Source organism: Giraffa tippelskirchi, chromosome 5 (genome assembly GCF_054371585.1).
Source record: "Giraffa tippelskirchi isolate mGirTip1 chromosome 5, T2T-mGirTip1v1.2.pri, whole genome shotgun sequence".
In the NCBI taxonomy this organism is placed as follows: domain Eukaryota; kingdom Metazoa; phylum Chordata; class Mammalia; order Artiodactyla; family Giraffidae; genus Giraffa; species Giraffa tippelskirchi.
In genome coordinates this window covers 59264571-59283911 of record NC_137279.1, presented here as the reverse complement: position 1 = coordinate 59283911, position 19341 = coordinate 59264571, and the positions used below count along the sequence as shown (strand labels likewise).

At 37.9% G+C, this 19341-nt stretch overlaps 1 protein-coding gene across 1 annotated transcript in view; it reads right to left on the bottom strand.

Annotated features, from left to right (window-relative positions):
* The window catches only part of USH2A (usherin), a 901466-nt gene that overhangs the window by 270356 nt on the left and 611769 nt on the right, over positions 1-19341 (bottom strand). Inside the window, exon 43 of the mRNA XM_081491700.1 lies at positions 11833-11996. Within this exon, the coding sequence (XP_081347826.1) occupies positions 11833-11996 (164 nt within the window). The remainder of the gene's footprint in view (positions 1-11832; positions 11997-19341) is intronic.

Below are 19341 nucleotides of genomic sequence, written 5' to 3'. Positions count from 1 at the left end.
ATTGGAGAAGTTTAAGAATTGATGATAAATATCAAAACTAGAGAAACTAATTATGTAAAAATGTTTATATAGTAATTTATACACCAAACATTGAAAGTGGCAGGTGAGAAGGGCAAGGAAAGTAAGAGTACACAAAATTCTTGATCAAACATAAAATAAAAAGACTCAGAAAAGTAGAGAAAGACATCACTAACCACTATCAGTAGCAATGAAACTTGAAAGATCACTACAGAAGATAAAAGTTGTGGTGAAGATCCAGAACGTTCACTAACACCCATGTGATTCTGTTCTTGTCAAATAGGGAGACTGTATTTTCTGGGCTCCTTGCATCTGAGTGAAATCATGTGACCAGTTTGTGCCATTTCTGACCCGAGTTATCAAGGACCAATTGACCGTCTCTGATTGTCTCTGATTTTCCCAACAAGAGAAGGAATTCAAGGCGCAAGGGAATGTGGATGTCCTGGATGGAAGGAGCCAAGGTCCTTAAGTGACCCAGGATGAGTCTAGAAAGAGATGAGTAGAAGTTTTAAATAAAATTCAGATTTTGGTTTTTGTTCTTGTGTGAATCCTAGGAAACAAGACAGAAAATATAGACGTACCTATGGGATGGAGGATTTGAAACCTGTTTTTTCACTGGAGACTTCTTGAGTTTGAAGTGTTTTTTGTGGCCACCAGGTTTACTTTTAAATTAAAGTGTGAATGTTTGAACTAGAGTTATATATGTAATTTGGAGTTAAGCTATGAATACTAACTTGTGTTTGAAGCAACAGGATGGAATGAGGATTTCCTTTGAGATTACATTAAATATATGTACACTGGGAAACATTTCTCAGGTATTCTAATCCTGTTCTGGGTAACCCATATTTTATAGACCACAGAAATTTATGAGTAGGTATTGCTTTACTGTAGCACATCAGGTCAATCTCAGTGAGTTGGAAAAAGAAGATCATAAGCCATGGGTACAATCTTTGTTACTAAATGCCACTTTTTGATGATGTTCTCCATGTTTAGGTCAGAAATGTGATCTTAGCCATAGCAAATTCTCAGATCTAGAATAAGCCCCTCTCCTTTGTAGTGGATTTTCAAATAATTTAAAACAGTTGTTAGACTGGCTGGTTGAAAGTCCTCTTGCAAAAGAATTATACTCTGTACATGCTGTTAGATTATTTCCGTGTTGTATGTGCGCTCATGTGCTCATTCGCTCAGTCATGTCCAACTCTTTGCGACCCCATGGACTGTAGACCTCCAGGCTTCTCTGTCCATGGCACTTCCCAGGCAAGAATACTGAAGCGGGTTGCCATTTCCTATTCTAGGGGATCTTCCTGACTCAGGAACTAAACCCATGTCTCTTGCATACCATTGCACCACCTGGGAAGACCTGTTGGATTATTTTTAGAGATTGTTATCAATATCAATTATGTCCTTTAGATCTTTATCAGCTAGAATAGGGGTCAGCAAACTCAGGATTTTACCATGAGTAAAAATCTGTCTGTCCTCTTGGCCAAACCTGGCCTGCCACTTCTTTGTATATAACCTGTGAACTAAGAATGGGTTTTATACTTTTAAATTGTTGGGGAAAATAATCAAAAGAATAGTAGTTTTTCATGACATGTGAAAATTATGTGAAAGTGAAATCTCACTGTTCACAATAATTTTTTATTAGAACACAGGCATACTTGTTGAAGAGTTGTATATTGCTGTTTTCATGCTACAATGACAAAGTTGAGTAGTTGTGACAGAGAATGTATATTGCCTGCAAAACCTGAAGTGTTTACTGTCTCGCACTTTACAAAAAAGTTTGTGGCCCTAGTCTCCAGCAATAGAGTAAACCACTCCACTCAAAGGATCTCCAGTTTTGCCTAGGATTGAATTCCCCAGTCATTTCTCATCAGCAGGCTCAATGGGAGGTAACTTGGCCTCAGTGTAAAAATCTGGAAGGACCTTACTAAGGTTATTTTATAATAGAAGTGTTTATCTTGCTCATAGATTCTTAGAGTCCAGAGTCTCAAGTCCTGTGGTGCAGAGTTCTGTGTCATCAACTAAGTGCTTCTTGGAAAACTTGATATTATCACTTCCTGAGAAAATTTTTTACTCTGGCTGAGGGTAAAAGTGCTCACATGAAGAAGTGGGAAAATTCTCCAGAGGTACATCCAAGTCAGGCTCTTTCTCTTTCCCAGCAAGATACCTAGATGCCTTCTATCTAGTTTATGCAACTAAAACAAATGCCTGTATTTGCAACGCTCCCTGCCCCCAGGTACTTCAGTCTCTCATTGTGTTCCAGCTCCTTTCAATAATCTGCCAGGGAATATTGCATTTAAAGGAAATGTATATGAAATGTGTTAATTATTCATCATTCTATATTTGGCAATGGAAAAAGGACAGCACATTCCTGCGTGTGAAGCGAACTGATAAGGGTAAACAGGGACAGAGTTAGTTACCTAAGCTCCTGTAACCAAGGAGCCCTTAAATAAAGTGATTTAAATGAAATAAATATTAATTTATATCTCACACAACAGCCTTAAAGCAGATGAATCAAATTGTGCTTCATGTGGTCATTCAAGAACCCAGGTTCTTTCTCTTATGTGGCTTTGGATCTCTAAGGGTGTTGGCCATGTCTGCAGAGTTTAAACAGAGAACACTGCTGTGTCTATGGTCTAGTCCAGAGAGAAGAAGAAGACAGAACACATAGGCACGTCCTTAGTGTTTTGTAGTTATGACCCCAAAAGACACACATCATTTCTTTGCACATTCTATTGGCACAAACAGTCACATGGAAGCAACTAACTGCAAAGGAGGCTGGTAAATATAGTCTCTAAAAATAGCAGTAACACAGATGATTGACAGGAAGCAGAGAAACTGGTCACTCATTCATTGTTGTAGGAGTGTACAGCAGTACAGCCACTCTGGGAAACAGTTTGACAGAATGTTAACAAAACTACCCTAGACTTACCATTCAGTCCAGCAACTGAATATTTGGGCATTTATCCCAGAGAAATAAAAACATGTTTATACACATGCACGTGCACACACACACACACACAAGTTGTTTGTTTTGAATAAAGGACTGTAAATGATTAGCATAAACAAAACAAAAACCCAAAAAGACCTCCCCTCAAAAATACAGAAACAAAAGAGATGGCTTCCTTTTTTTTTTTTAAATAAAACTGCTGCTGAAATCACTGTGAACATTTGAGAGATAGAATAATACTTTATACCAATACTAAATGATTACTAACTGCTGAACATATATTATTTCATTTTTGTCACAATATTTTAAGGCAGTTGTTATGACCTCCCTATTCTGAATTAGGAAACTAGGATATAGTGACGTTAAGTGATTTGTTTTAGGTCATAGTGCTAGAAAATAGTGCAACTGAGACTCAAGCTTAAGTTTTCCTGATCCCAAAACCTGATTGTAAAAATCATTCCTCCATGGCTTCATAGAATTTTGCCATTTTTCTAGTTAGGAGAATTTACAACAGTGGAATAGATGTAGTCACCAACAAGAGAGTTAGAGAGTAAAAAATGCTCATGAAGATGTTGAGAAAGTCTTTATCTAGGGGATGAGGACAAGAATAGTTGGTGATACAGGAGGGAGCATTTGCATTAGGAGGGGTCATTTATGGACCCACTAACACAGAGAAACAGACTAGGATGGCACTGACAAGAGAACTTTGGAGTGAGTCATTATTGAGATGGACTTCTAGATGACCACATCAGTAATATGTAAGGGAAGCAGGTCAGGTTACAGCAGGTACATACATGAATAAGAGGGAAGCCCATGGACAGACAAATCCAGTCTCTTTGTTTTGGTATCTGGACCAGTGGGAAGGAAGCAGAGGGAAGCAGAGGGACAAGGTGAGCCAATGATGATGGGTGCTTTTAAAAGAGGTGAAGTTCGGGATGATTTGTATGTATTACCCTCCGAAAAGGATAAGTTCAAAGTCAAACTTCTAGCTACAAAATCTGGTGATTTCTGATTAAGAGATCAAGATGAGGTAGATGGTTTTCGTGTGGATTTAAACTTTTTAAATAGTGATGCCTTCAACTTTACGAATCTTCCAGAGTTCAGTGAGATAATGTAAGGCAGGAATTATGTCATTGATCTCTGCATTCCCAGTGCTCGGGACAAAAAAGTCAAGGATAAATGTTCATAGAAGGAAGAAGAAAAGGAAAGAGAGGGAGGAAAGTAAAAGAGAAAAAGGAAAGAAGGAAGGAAAAGAGAAAGAGGAGAGATGGACAAAAAGGATTATACTGGGTTGGTCAAAATATTCATTTGGGTTTGTCTGTCACATCTTATGGAAAAATCTGAACAAACTTCTTGGCCAACCCAATATGAAACACAGTGTGAATGTCTGAAGGTTGAGGGGAGCTCTTGACAGATGGACAAGTGGACAGTGTTTGGATGATTTTTTTCATTTCCTCTTATTTCAATACCTTCCTCTCTCACCACCTCCAGTATTTTCTTGCTCTTTTCTGCCCGTCAATGACCTCATTAGTGAGGAGACCTCAGAAGAGGTGCTGCCTTACTACCCTTTTCCCTTGTGGGCATTTTTCACCATTTATTTTAGAGTGAGCAGTCAAAATGGGAAGGATCTCACTAAATCACTCTTGACAAAGTGCTAATAACCATTAAGGTCACATGTAGGAGAAATAGCTGAAAATGGGATGCTTAAGTTGGAGAAGTGCTACTGACTAACTGTAATTTGGGGTAAGTTATCAAGTTCCAGTTTCTAACTCCTGAGGGCTGTATGAATAACTTAAGTGATGTTTTGTATCTCTTCCTATAAAAATGTGAATTTTCTCTATTGAAATCATTTATTTTCATCGTATTTCATTTAGGTTGAACTATTTTCTTTTAGATAGAAAGTAGGGACAAGAGCCACATCTTTCTCTAGGGACAAGGGAGATGGGGGCTGAAGCCTGTGGAAAGGGGAAGCCAGTGTCAGGGGATATTCTCCCTTCAGCAATGTGGGAAGAGTTTCAATCAGTTACTGGGTTTTTCAAATCAATTTCAAAATTATCATCTTTATGTGAAAGCTTCTAATTGCTAAATGTTAGCAAAATATTTTTTTTTTTCTCAAATACTGCCAGCAAGACAATGTGTGGAGGGTGGGGAAGTAAATATGGCCCATGTGCTACGAGTTTGTAATATTTGCCCTAAAAAATTAACTAAACAGATGCAGGATGCATTTTCCTCACATAACCTCACATAGTGATATAAACGTTTAAAGTGGGCACTTTTAAAACTTTAATAACTTATCCCCATTAATCTGTGATTGGTAAAAATTTACCAGAGATATTTTACTTGGAAAATGGTGTGTCCATGTGGAGGGTCATAATTAAGAAAAAACATACTTTAAAAATGCATTTTATGGTTTTTATTAAATAAATGTAAGTTTATTCATGACTTTCAACTTATAGTTTTGTTCCTTTTAGCATGTTAGACAAGGTGCCATTTTATCCCACAAATCAAGAAAACAATTGAAATTAAAATTGCAAAAAAGAGGTGGCCCTTTCACAGCCCAGAGACTTGTTAATTTACTTAGGATAGCAGGTTGCAAGAAGAAAGAAAATGATAATGCAACACGATTTCACAGAGCTGACCCTCTTCTGAGAGTTAACCTTTGTACTCACAAATAGTTATCTGAAAAATTTCCAAGGTATGAATGGAAATAACAGCAGATTGCATTACCTACATCCCGAAGGTCAGAGGTTCAGATTACCAAGGTAATGAAACTTCAGTGAGCTGCTTCAGATCTATTAGGTTTGTCAGTTTTTATAAGCATGCTTACTTCAGGCATGCAATTATAACACAAAGGAACTATATTGGTGAAAATTCAGTCACAGGATCTCAACAGAAGTATTCAAATGTCAGATGCGGGGAGGGCATCCACGTTTCCGAGTAGGCTTTTAAGATGAATCAGGTGTCGAGGGTGAAATAGAAAGGAGATGAGTGAAAATATATTATACATAAAAATCCATCTCCATATAAAAACTTTTGTATCTTTTCCTAGAAGTGACTCAGGAGGTAATCACAAGCATCAATTAACTTATATTCTTCCATGTAAATGGCAGAAGAGATCCCAACAGAGGTGACACAGGTCATTAGAAATCTGCAACCTTATAAAACCCTAGTAAATAGTTTTTTATAAAAATGGCTTGTTTAGTAGCAATGTAGATCAACATAACCAATGTTAATTTTAATTTACAATTAATGTCACCTAACACTGGTTTTAATCCATAACTGATATAACAGGGGCAAATTCACTCAAGGTGTTCTAAATAAAATAGGAAGCATTTCTCTTAGGCTATAACAAAACAAAAATCAGAAGGTTACAACTGCCCAACCAGGAGTCATTTTTCGTCTTTTTATATACTAGCAGATGATTATCCTAGTAGATACAGTTTACTTTCATAAAACAAATATTTTAATAGGGATTTCCAAGTCAGATATTTCTTAATATTTGGTACTATCCTAGCAAGTTCTGATTAATTATTTGCCAGATCTAAATTGATACTTCTAAGAAGGATTAAAATATATAGTGCCATGATAGATTCAGTCTTGTTTTTTTCTGATTGTGACATTTGTTGTTCAGTTGCTAAGTTGTGTCTGACTCTTTGTGACCCCATGAACTGCAGTACACCAGGCTTCCCTGTCCTTCACTATCTTCTGGAGTTCACTCAAACTCATGTCCATTGAGTCAGTGATGCCATCCAAACATGGATCACTAAAGATTAATAGATCAGCTGGTAAATGCTACTCCACTGACCAACCAGATCTGAAATTTCAATTATGTGGTTTCTAAAGATGCAGGAGCAGACTAGATCCATATGTGAGCTCTTCTAACTCCCTGTAAATACATGTTCTGAATGGGCCAAGGGTGAGTTCCTGTGATGGTGGCCAGGTTTTGCTGCCTGTGTCAAGCTGGAACTCTGGCTATCACCAGTACTGATGAGGATTCACTTGGAAAGATCCATCATATTATCGCAATTCTAGTAAATGGATCTTGCTAATTAATGATGAGTTATGAGATTGGGGGCAGATCTCTCTTGTAGGAAAGGTCACAATATTATACTGTATCAAAAAGACTTGCAGAATTAGAGAAAATATTTGCAAACAATGCAACTGAAAAGGGATTAATCTCCAAAATACATAAACAGCTCATATTGCTTAATATTAAAAAAAAAAAAACACAAGTAGTCCAATCAAAAAATGGGTAGAAGATCTAAAAAGACATTTCTCCAAAGAAGATGTACAGATGGCCAAAAAGCACATAAAACAATGCTCAACATTACTAATTATTAGAGAAATGTAAATCAAGACTACAATGAGGTACCACCTCACACTGGTCAGAATGGCATCTTCAAAAAGTCTACAAATATTACATGCTAGAGAGGGTGGGGAGAAAAGGGAACCTTCCCACACTGTTGTTGGTAATGTAAACTGGTACAGCCACTGTAGAGAAAAGTATGGAGATTCCTTATAAAACTAAAAATAGAGCTATAATATGACCCTACAATCCCACTTCTGGGCATATGTCCAGAGAAAAACATAATTCAAAAACATACATGCACTCCTCCCCTCTGTTCATAGCAGCGCTGTTTATAACAGCCAAGACAAGGACACAACCTAAATGTCCATTGAGAGAGGAATGGATAAAGAAGATGTGTTACATATATAAAATGTAATATTTTTCAGTCCTTAAATAGGATAAAAGTATGCCATTTGCAGTGACATGGACAGACCTAGAGAATACCACACTAAGTGCATAAGTCAGACAGAGAAATACAAATATCATATAATATTGCTTACATGTGGAATCTTAAAAAAAGATAAAAGTGAACTTATCTACAAAACAGACTCTCATATGTAGAAAATAACCTAATGGTTACCAAAGGGGAGGTCGGGAGAGGGATGAATTAGGAGTCCGGGATTAAAATATAGATATTACTATATATAAAACAGATAAACAACAAAGTGTAGCACAGGGAACTATACTCAATATCTTATGATAACATATAATGGAAGAGAATATAAAAAAAGAATATATTTATATATATGTATAACTGAATCACTTTACAGTACACCTGAAACTAGCACAACATCGTAAATCAACTATCCCCTTCACAGGTCACTGCCCTGTCATGGTGAAGGGGCTTGCATAACTCAGTGAAGCTAAAAGCCATGCCATGTAGGGCCACCCAAGACTTACAGGTCAAAGCAAAGAGTTTTGACAAAATATGATCTGCTGCACTGGAGGAGGGAACAGCAAGCCACCCCAGTATACTTGCCGTGAGAACCTAATGAACTGTATAAAAGGACAAAAAGATATGACATTGAAAGATGAGTCCACAGGTCTGAAGATGTCCAATATGCTACTGCAGAAGAGTGGAGGAGAACTACTAATAGCCCCAGAAAGAATGAAGCAGTTAGGCCAAAGCAGAAATGATGCTCAGTTGTGGATGTGTCTGGTGATGAAAGTAAAATCTGATGCTGCAAAGAACAGTATTGCATAGGAACCTGGAATGTTAGGTCCATGAATCAAGGTAAATTGGAAGTGGTCAAGCGGGAGATAGTAAGGATAAACATCGACATCTTAGGAATCAGTGAAATAAAATGGACAGGAGTGGGCAAATTTAATCCAGATAAGCATTATATTTACTACTGAAGGCAAGAATCCATAGAAGAAATGGAGTAGCCCTCATAGTCAACAACAGAGTTCAAAATGCAGTACTTGGTTGCAGTCTCAAAAATGGCAGAATGATCTTGGTTTGTTTCCAAGGCAACCCATCCCACATCACAGTAATTCAAGTCTATGCCCCTACCGCAGATGCTGAAGAAGCTGAAGTTGATCAGTTCTATGAAGACCTAGAAGACCTCCTAGAACTAACACCAAAAATAAAAGAGATGTTCTAGTCATCACTGGGGATTGGAATGTAACAGAAGGAAGTCAAAAGATAACTGGAGTAACAGGCAGGTTTGGTCTTGGAGAACAAACTGAAGCAGGGCAAAGGTTAACTGAATTCTGCCAAGAGAATGCATTGGTCATAGCAAATACCCTTTTCAACAACACAAGAGATGACTTTACACGTGGACATCACCAAATGGTTAATACCAAAATCAAACTGATTACATTCTTTGTAGCTGAAGATGAATAAGCTGTATACAGTCAACAAAAAGACCTGGAGCTGACTACGGCTCAGATCATTAGCCTCTCATAGAAAAATTCAGGCTTAAACTAAAGAAAGCGGGGGAAATCACTAGGTATGAGTTAAATCAAATCCCATATGAATATGCAGTGGAGGTAACAAGTAGATTCAAGGAATTAGATCTAATAAACAGTGTGCCTGAAGAACTATGAACGGAGGTCCATAATACTGTACAGGAGGCAGTGAACAAAACCACCCCAAAGAAAAAGAAAAGTAAGAAGGCAAAGTGGTTATCTGAGGAGGCTTTACAAATGGCTAAAGAAAGAAGAGAAGTGAAAAACAAGGGAAAAAGGGAAAGGTATATCCAACTAAACACAGAGTTCCAAAAAAACTGCACAGAGAGACAAGAAGGCCTTCTTCAATGAACAGTGCATAAAACTAGAAGAAAACAACAGAAGGGGAAAGACTAGGAATCTCTTCAGGAAAATTGGAGATATCAAGGTAATATTTTACCCAAAGATGGGCACAATAAAGGACAGAAACAGTAGAGACCTAGTAGATACTGAAGAGATCAAGAAGAGATGGAAAGAATATACAGAAGAACTCTACAAAAAAGATCTTAATGAACCAGATTACTATGATGGTGTAGCCAGTCACCCAGAGCCAGACATTCTGGAGAGTGAAGTCAAGTGTGCCTTAGGAAGCACTGCTGTTAATTAAAGCTAGTGGATGTGATGGACTTCCAGTAGAACTATTCAAAACCCTAAAGGATGATGCCATCAAGGTTTGGCATTCACTGTGTCAGCAAATCTGGAAGACCCAGCAGTGACCACAGGACTGGAAAAGGTCAATCCTCATCCCAGTTCCCAAGAAAGGTAGCACTAAAGAATGTGCTAACCACCGGACAATTGCACTCATCTCCCATGCTAGTAAGGTCATGCTAAAATCTTGCGTGCTAGACTTCAGCATTATGTGAACCAAGAACTTCCAGATGTCCAAGCTGGGTTTAGAAAAGGAAGAGGAAGCAGAGATCGAATTGCCAACATTCACTGGAACATAGGGAAGGCTGCTGCTGCTAAGTCGCTTCAGTCGTGTCCGACTCTGTGTGACCCCATAGACGACAGCCCACCAGGCTCCCCCATCCCTGGGATTCTCCAGGCAAGAGTAATGGAGTGGGTTGCCATTTCCTTCTCCAATGCATGAAAGTGAAAAGTGAAAGGGAAGTCGCTCAGTCGTGTCCGACTCCTAGCGACCCCATGGACTGCAGCCTACCAGGCTCCTCCATCCATGGGATTTTCCAGGCAAGAGTACTGGAGTGGGGTGCCATTGCCTTCTCCAAGGGAAAGCTAGGGAATTCCAGAAAAACACCTATCTCAACGACTATATGAGAGTCTTTGACTGTGTAGATCATAACATTGTGGAAAGCTCTTAAAGAGATGGGAATACCAGACTGTCTTACCTGTCTCCTGAGAAACCTGTGTCACTGTTTAACCTATACGCTAAGAAATACAGGGCTAGATGGGTTACAAACTGAAATTAAGATAGGTGGGAGAAGCATTAACTTCAGATACGAGGATGATACCTCTCTAATGGCTGAAAGTGAAGAGGAACTATAGAGGCTCTTGATGAGGGTGAAGAAAGAGAGTGAAAGAGCTGGCTTAAAACTAAATATTAAAAAAACTAAGATCATAGCATCCAGTCCCAATACTTCATGGCAAATAGAAGGGGAAAAGGTAGAAGTAGTGATGGATTTCCTCTTCATGGGCTCTAAAATCACTGTGGATGGTAACTGCAGCCATGAAATCAGGAGATGATTGCTTCTTTGCAGGAAAGCTATGACAAACCTAGATAGTGTGTTGAAAAGCAGAGACACTACTTTCCCCACAAAGGTCCATATAGTCAAGACGATGGTTTTTCCAGCAGTCATGTGTGGTTGTGAGAGCTATACCGTAAAGAAGGCAGAGTGCCAAAGAATTGATGCTTTGAACTGTGGTGCTGGAGAAGACTCCTGAAAGTCCCTTGGACAGCAAGGAGCTCAAACCAGTCAATCTTAAGGGAAATCAACTGTGAAAACTCGTTGGAAAGAGTGTTGCTGAAGCTCCAGTGTTTTGGTCATCTGATGCGAACAGCCAACTCATTGGAAAAGTCCCTGATGCTGGGAAAGATTGAGGGCAAAAGGGGAAGAGGGAATCAGAGGATGAGATGGCTGGATGGTATCACTGATACAATGGACATGAACTTTGGCAAACTTCGGGAGGTGGTGAGGGACAGGGAGACATGGTGTGCTGCAGTCCACGGGGTCGCAAAGAGTCGGACATGGAGGGGTGACTAAACAACCACAGTAACTGAATTGCTTTATTGTACTCCTGAAACTAGCACAACGTCATAAATAAACTATATTCCAATAAAAACAAGAAAAGTGGTAATTGCTAATAAAAAATGAATACATGGCCACTTTTATCAAAATTGGTGGGACAGAAACTACATTCCCCATCCAAAAGGAATGGAAGAAGGAAGAGAAGTTCTGAGAATGGAAAGGAGGAGAGAGAACTTCCTTTGAAAAAGAAAAGCACAGGGAACTTGGCTTTTTATTACTGTCATTTTAAAAATATGTTCTTTTAAAATTCATTTTGGTACAAATATAGGAAGGGGAAATAAAGAAGCACAAAGCTGACTTACTTGGTTTCACCCATCTCACGTCTATGGCCGTGTGGTTAAGAACAACCGCAGTGACATTGGCTCCTCTCTCTGGAAGCCCAGCTAATGTTTTCACTGTCACTTCTTGACTTGGTGTAAAACCCACGCTGTTATGTACAAAGATTTTATATGCGTACGTTGTAAACCTAAAAAGTTGTTTTTAAAAAATACATATATAAATTTCTCTTTCCAGAAAACAAGGCACATTTTCTTTTTCCTCACAGTATACAGACTTCCCCCTGCAGAATGAACTATTTTGTCCCTGCTCCAAATACATTTCCTTTTGCCTCCCCACACAAAAAGAGCATCATTTTTATAACTCTCGATTCTTAATCAAAGTGTTAAGGAAATATTATATAAGAAATGCTAAGCAAATGCCATTGTTCAAAACAAATGTGGTTTATCGTTTTTGTAAGTGGTGAGGATTACAGCTCAGTTCAAGATGTAATTACACCTGCCAGCTTTCTATCTGAATTTGATCCAGAAAGTTTTATGCTCTTCTTTTGGGAAACGCATCCATTTCAAATATCAGATTCTCTCATCACCGTTTTCTGCCTGTACCTGTAGTTCTGTCCCATAATCTCACTGGCAGAGAGATAAACTCCTAAATTAAATTGTAAAACTGTGACCAAAGTATACAACATACTCCCACTGAGGTTTTGCTATGGTGAGTTGCATTTTGCCATTGTGAGAACATGTTCACTTGAGTCAGTACAGTGGAAGCTGAACACTGATTTTCAGAAGAAAACTAGGTGTGGTGATGTGATATGATGTCCTAAGTCATGGTAAGTCGCTTCAGTTATGTCCAACTCTGAGCAACCCTATGGACTAGTCTACCAGGTTCTTCTGTCCATGGAATTCCCAGGCAAGAATACTGGAGTGAGTTGCCATGCCTTTCTCCAGGGGATCTTACCAACCCAGGGATCAAACCCAGGTCTCTTGCATTGCAGGCAGAACTGTTAACCATCTGAGCCACCAGATGCAGACTTCCCAAATCATATATTAAATCAATGATGGGCTGACACCACCAATTCCTCATCCTTTTTGGTTCTTTCAGGCATAAGACTTATCAGACTTTCTCTTTTTGGGGGGTCAAACTGCCCAGGTAGGAAAACACTACTTACAGACACAGTTAAGGTTTGACTGGACTATGGCTTAGACCAAGAGCTTGCTTAAACACGTTGTACAACACAAGACCTTCTTCAGTGAGTATACAGTCCTTAGGGCAAATGATGGCTTCAGATCATCACTTTCTTTGGGTTTCATAGATCATCACATCCAATGCAGGGCCCATGAAATTTGCCTCAATAATGACAAGAAAAGGAGGATGCCATTTGCAGGACTGTGCTAAATAACTTAGCCAAAGTTACATCAGGATGCTCACAGAATTTTGCCACTACTCATAGAAGAAGTCTGCTTGCCTGACCTTGTACCTCACTCGTGGCCCGAAGATATTTTTGCAGGGCTTGGCCTCAGGCACATTTGTTCTGTTATTGTAGCCATTGGTAAAAACTTACTAATATTTTTGAAGCTATTTATTATCTATTTCCCCAAATAAATACTAGCATCAGATCTTCTACCTCTCTCTGCTTTACCTCATCTCCACATGCCCTTCTTTTCTCTCTTTTTTTTTTGTTTTGTATGCTATTGTGGGTTTGTGCCCCCATCCCCAAGATATGTTTAAGTCCTAACCCCTGGTTCTTGTAAATGTGACCTTATTTGGAAATGGGGTCTTTGCAGATGTGATCAAGTTAACATGAGTTTATACTGGATTTGGGAGAGCTCTAAATCCAAAGGAATGATATCTTAGAAAGAAGAGGGAAATTTTGTTACAGACATACACAGGGAGAAGATGTTCACATGAAGATGGGGGCAGAAATTGGCTTTATGCTGTCATAAGCCAAGGAGCAACTGGGGCTACTAGCAATTGGAAGAGGCAAGAAATAGTCATTTTCTAGAGGCTTTGGAGGGAACATAGTCCTGACAATACTTACATTCCACACTTTCAACTTACAAAACTGTAAGAGAATACATTTCTGCTGTTTTAAGCCACCCAACAGTGGTAGGAAACTCATACATATGCTTTTTAGCAAGTGCTAAATAGTCCATAGGCCTCCCAGGTGGCTCAATGGTAAAGAATCCACCTGCCAAGCAGGGACAGAGGAGCCTGGTGGGCTATAGTCAATGGGGTCATAGAAGTGTAGGACATGACTTAGCAACTAAACAACAATAACAACAAATAGCCTACATGACAATGACAACTGAAAGATAATAATGACAGTATTTACTGAGTGCATAATATGTATCAGGAATTTTCTACATGATTTGCTCATTCATTCTTCACCATACTATTATAATACTTGCTTTGAAAATTAGGAAAATAAATAACTAGTATAAGTTATTGAGGTAGGATATGGGAGAGTACAGACTCAAACCTGGACAATCTGATTCCAGAGCCTGCTCTTTTGCCCATGATGCTATATTGCCAGCATCATCATGATGGTGATTTTGATGATAATAAAAAACACCATGGTCAGCTAGATGATGTCATATCACTGGGGCTTGATCTCTGAGTTTTTTATGGCAGATGGGAGAGACTTTTGCTTACGCATCCAAACAATCTTGCCAAATTTCTTTTGTAACCACCAGTATGAATGTGAAGGATGGTGATTCATGGTTAAGAGGGGAGCAAGTCTGTGACAGTCAAATGAAACACAGCTAATGGCTCTCATGGGAACTGAACTAGTGACCTTGCCGTCATTAGCTCTGTCCCTGGGTAAAATAGTTTTAATTGTGTTTTACTACCCAAAATGGCTCAAAAGAAACTTAGCTAGAGTCTGGATGCCTAATCTCTCCTACAATATTTAAATTGTTCTTCTACATGTTTATTCTATGATACAGTTAGTAATCTTGATGTCTTTAAAGTGATATCATTTTCATCGTTCTTATTACAAGTGGAATTTAAAACATCAGGCAGTGCTAAAATGATGAATTGCAACTAAGTTCTGTAGGGCCTTAGTTCTTACTGTGCTACTTGAAACTATTTCATCATAATTTGGGTATGATGAAATATATGATTTATGTCTACACAGAAGAAATTTAGGCCACACAGATACATATAATTGGAATGCCTGTTTTCAAAGTACAGTTGCCCCTTAGTATCTTCAGGGAATTGGTTCCAGCACCCCTATGGATACCAAAATTTGAGGATGCTTAAATTCAGTTCAGTTCAGTTGCTCAGTCATGTCCGACTCTTTGTGACCCAATGGGCGGCAGCAAGCTAGGCTTCCCTGTCCATCACCAACTCCTGGAGTTTACTCAAACTCATGTCCATTGAGTCGGTGATGCCATCCAACCATCTCATCCTCTGTTGTCTCCTTCTCCCCCTGCCTTCAATCTTGCCCAGAAACAGGGTCTTTTCCAATTTAGTCAGTTCTTCACATAAGGTGGCCAAAATATTGGAGCTTCAGCTTCAGCATCAGTCCTTCCAATGAATATTCAGGACTGATTTCCTTTAGGATTGACTGGTTGGATCTCCTTGTTGTCCAAGGGATTCTCAAAAGTCTTCTGCAACACGGCAGTTCAAAAGCAACAATTCTTCTGCTCTTAGCTTTCTTTATAGTCCAACTCTCACATCCATAAATGACTACTGGAAAAACCACAGCTTTGACTAGATGGACTTTTGTTGGTAAAGTAATGTCTCTGCTTTTTAATATGCTGTCTAGGTTTGTCATAGCTTTTCCTCCAAGGAGCAAGTGTCTTTAAATTTCATGGCTGCAGTCACCATCTGCAGTGATTTTAGAGCCCAAGAAAATAGTCCACCATTGTTTCCATTGTTTCCCCATCTATTTGCCATGAAGTGATGGGACAGGATGCTATGATCTTAGTTTTTTGAATGTTGAGTTTTAAACCAGTTTTTTCACTCTTTCACCTTCATCAAGAGGCTCTCTCATACCTCTTCACTTTCTGCCATAAAGGTGCTGTCATCTGCATATCTGAGATTATTAATACTTCTCCCAGCAATCTTGGTTTCAGCTTATGCTTCATCTAGCCCAGCATTTCACATAATGTACTCTGCATATAAGTTAAATAAGCAGGGTGACAATATACAGCCTTGACGTACACCTTTCTCAATTTGGAACCAGTTCATTGTTCCATGCCCAGTTCTGACTGTTTATATCAGGGATTTGAAGATGCTCAAGTCCCTTATAAAAAATAGAATAATTTTTGCAAGGATGTATGCATATTTTTCATTCTTTAAATGCCTAGGTTTCTTATAATACATAATATAATGTAAACATTATGTAACATTATTATCACAATGTGAATGTATGTAAATAACCTTTGCCTAAGGTCTCACAGCTAGTTAAGAAGATTACGTGGGCCTGCACTTTCTTCATTTTTAATATTAAATTATTTCCACTATTCACTACTATTTTACTGAATTGAGAAATCAATAGGCATTTCACTGGATGTCATGCATTTGTCTTTTGCATTTTATTTAATTTTCATTTTTCAGTTAAAATTTTAAGTAATAAGATCTTGAACTCTTTAAAATGAACTAAAATATACTGTTTTCATGACATCTGAAACCTAATCTTTGTCAGTAAGTATGTATACCTCCGACTACATGGGTCGGTATATATTTTACCACTTCACGTCAAAAAAGAAAATATTCATTTGCTTCAAGTATTTTGTTCATTTTCTCTAGTATATTGATTTTTTTTAAGATAGACTTAAGTGTTGATATCAAATGGGATATTTAATCTAATAATATCCATTATTATATTCATTTATAATATTTCATTTAATGATAAAATACTTTTAAAAGAAAAATGCTCCATCAATTGATATCATACACTCACACAAAACTTCTGTATATCAATCAATATCTTCTCTAAATAATAATGGTTTGGGGGTATGTTTTGAAAAATTTACCATTGCAAATCCTGTAAGATATAGCTTTTGAAATCTGCGAAGTAAATGAAAACTTGTATTCAGTCTATACTGTAGCCAGTAAAACAAGCTGTTTGAAGATCTACTTAGGAATACTAGGCTGTTGTACTAGTCATTCCCTAAATGATTGATTTAGATCATTCTCCAGCCCTTCCCTTCATCCACACAGAAAATGATGAACCTCTTGTGAAATAGATATGACTCTGGTATCCTTCCTTGTAAAAGATAATATATATTAAAATCTTATTTATGGAACAAGACTCATTTCAAGGTTCAGTTGTTATTACTCAAATGAATGAGAAAACTAGTTTATATGATGAAGATTTTAATTTGTTTATTGAATAGATAATTTTATAAATAAATTAATGGATACTAAATAGTTACTAAAGCATTTAGTCTCATAACTTTCAGGTCACATATAATTTAACTAGTGACATAAAAGTCTATCTATCCAATAAAGAAATGATCCTAACTGAAACTTAGAAAGATTTTTTTTCCTTGCAAATTATATTGCTCTCTTGTGTTTGATATACCATTACTTTATTCATTAATTAATTTGTTCCTTCATTCAAAAAATATTTATTAGCACTAACAACATGCCTTGGCAGGAAAGCTATGACAAACCTAGACAGTGTGTTGAAAAGCAGAGACATTATTTTGCCAACAAAGGTCCATATGCTCAAGACTATAGTCTTCCTGGTGGTCACGCATGGTTGCGAGAGCTGGACTGTAAAGAAGGCAGAGCACCAAAGAATTGATGCCTTCAAACTGTGGTGCTAGAGAAGACTCCTGAAAGTCCCTTGGACAGCAAGGAGATTAAATCAGTTAATCTTAAGGAAAATCAACCCTGATAACTTGTTGGAAGGACTGATGCTGTAGCTGAAGTCCCAGTATTTTGGTCATCTGACGTGAACAGCCAACTCATTGGAAAAGTCCCTGATGCTGGGAAAGATTTGAGGGCAGAAGGAGAAGAGGGCATCAGAAGATGAGATGGTTGGATGGCATCACTGATGCAAAGGACATGAATTCTGGCAAACTTGGGGAGATGGTGAGGGACAGGGAGGTGTGGTGTGCTGTAATCCATGGGGTTGCAAAGAGCTGGACATGACTGAGCAACTGAACACAAACAGCAACATGCCAGATACTAAACACAGTGAATGCAATGTCTGTCTTACTGGAGTGTGTGTGTGTTTGTGTGTACATATATACAGAAACATGTTTTTAAATGGGGACCCCTAAAATACATGTTCATTTATTCCCTTTTCTTTCCACATACATCAGATAGAGCATCTAATTTAACCTAATCTAGACAGGAAGTCTTCACAGAGGAGACAGCATGGGCTATGGATGGCTAATAGTAATCTGGCCAGTAAGAAGCATCATTTAGGGCAAAATATGTGGACAGCTTAGATCTTGAAAGGGTCTGATGTTTTGGGAACAAATAAAATTATTCAGTGCAGTTACAGAATGCCTCAGGTGATTTTCATCAGAATTAAAAATGTGTCAACTTTATTGATGTCCTAACAGAATTCACATGTCAATATTGTCACCAGTATAAATCATGTTTCCAAAAATGCAGGCTATTCAGTAGCTCCTTCTACTAACTCTTCATTTCTGCCACAACCCAACACATGCTTTAGTACAACATTACACACTAGAGGATTTGCAAAACCTTTGATAGATACTATTCCTTACATCCTCAAATCCTTTGTGGGAATAAATAAATACACAAAAAAACAAAATTCAACACTATTTCCACTGCTTAAATCTGCAGTTTTTTAGATTTTTCATTGATGGTGGATACCTTTTCCTCATGTATTTGTTGCTGAAAGATTTCTTTCCCTAAAAATGCTGCTGAAGGTCTTTTGGTTTTAGAAATTGAAATGTAATGATGATCACACTTGAAAGTTATGATACATTTTAGATTGTGAATGAAAGTTGCAGCTGTCCTATTCCTGTAGCTATCTATACTTCTGCTTCCAGAATGTTATACTCAAGATAACCTACTGTGATTTCTGTCTCTGTTCTACTGTATCATCAACATGAAAAAGAAATGCAAACAAAGTAACTCAATTTCTTTTTTTTTTTTAAAGAAAACATTAGGTAATAAAGCCTCCAATGGAAAAAAAAAAAAAAAAAAGCATTTCTTTCAGATTTAGGGGTTCCTTTTCCATGAGGGAAGTTTTTAATATGATGACACTTAGAAAAGGACAGAATGAAATGAACTTAGAACAATGAAGAAAAAAAAGGAAACAAGCACTGTGACTCTACTAAATTACATGTGAAATAGATATATATTTGCTCATTTTGAAATATGTACATTGCTAACAGATGGTACACCAATGTAACAGAGTTGGCCTTCATTTATAAAGTGAAAAGTGAAGTAAAAGTTGTGTCTGACTCTTTGTGACCCTATGGACTATAGCCCACCAGGCTCCTCTGTCCATGGGATTACCCAGGTAAAAATACTGGAGTGGGTTTCCATTTCCTTCTCCAGGGGATCGTCCTGGCCCAAGGACCAAAGATAGGTATCCT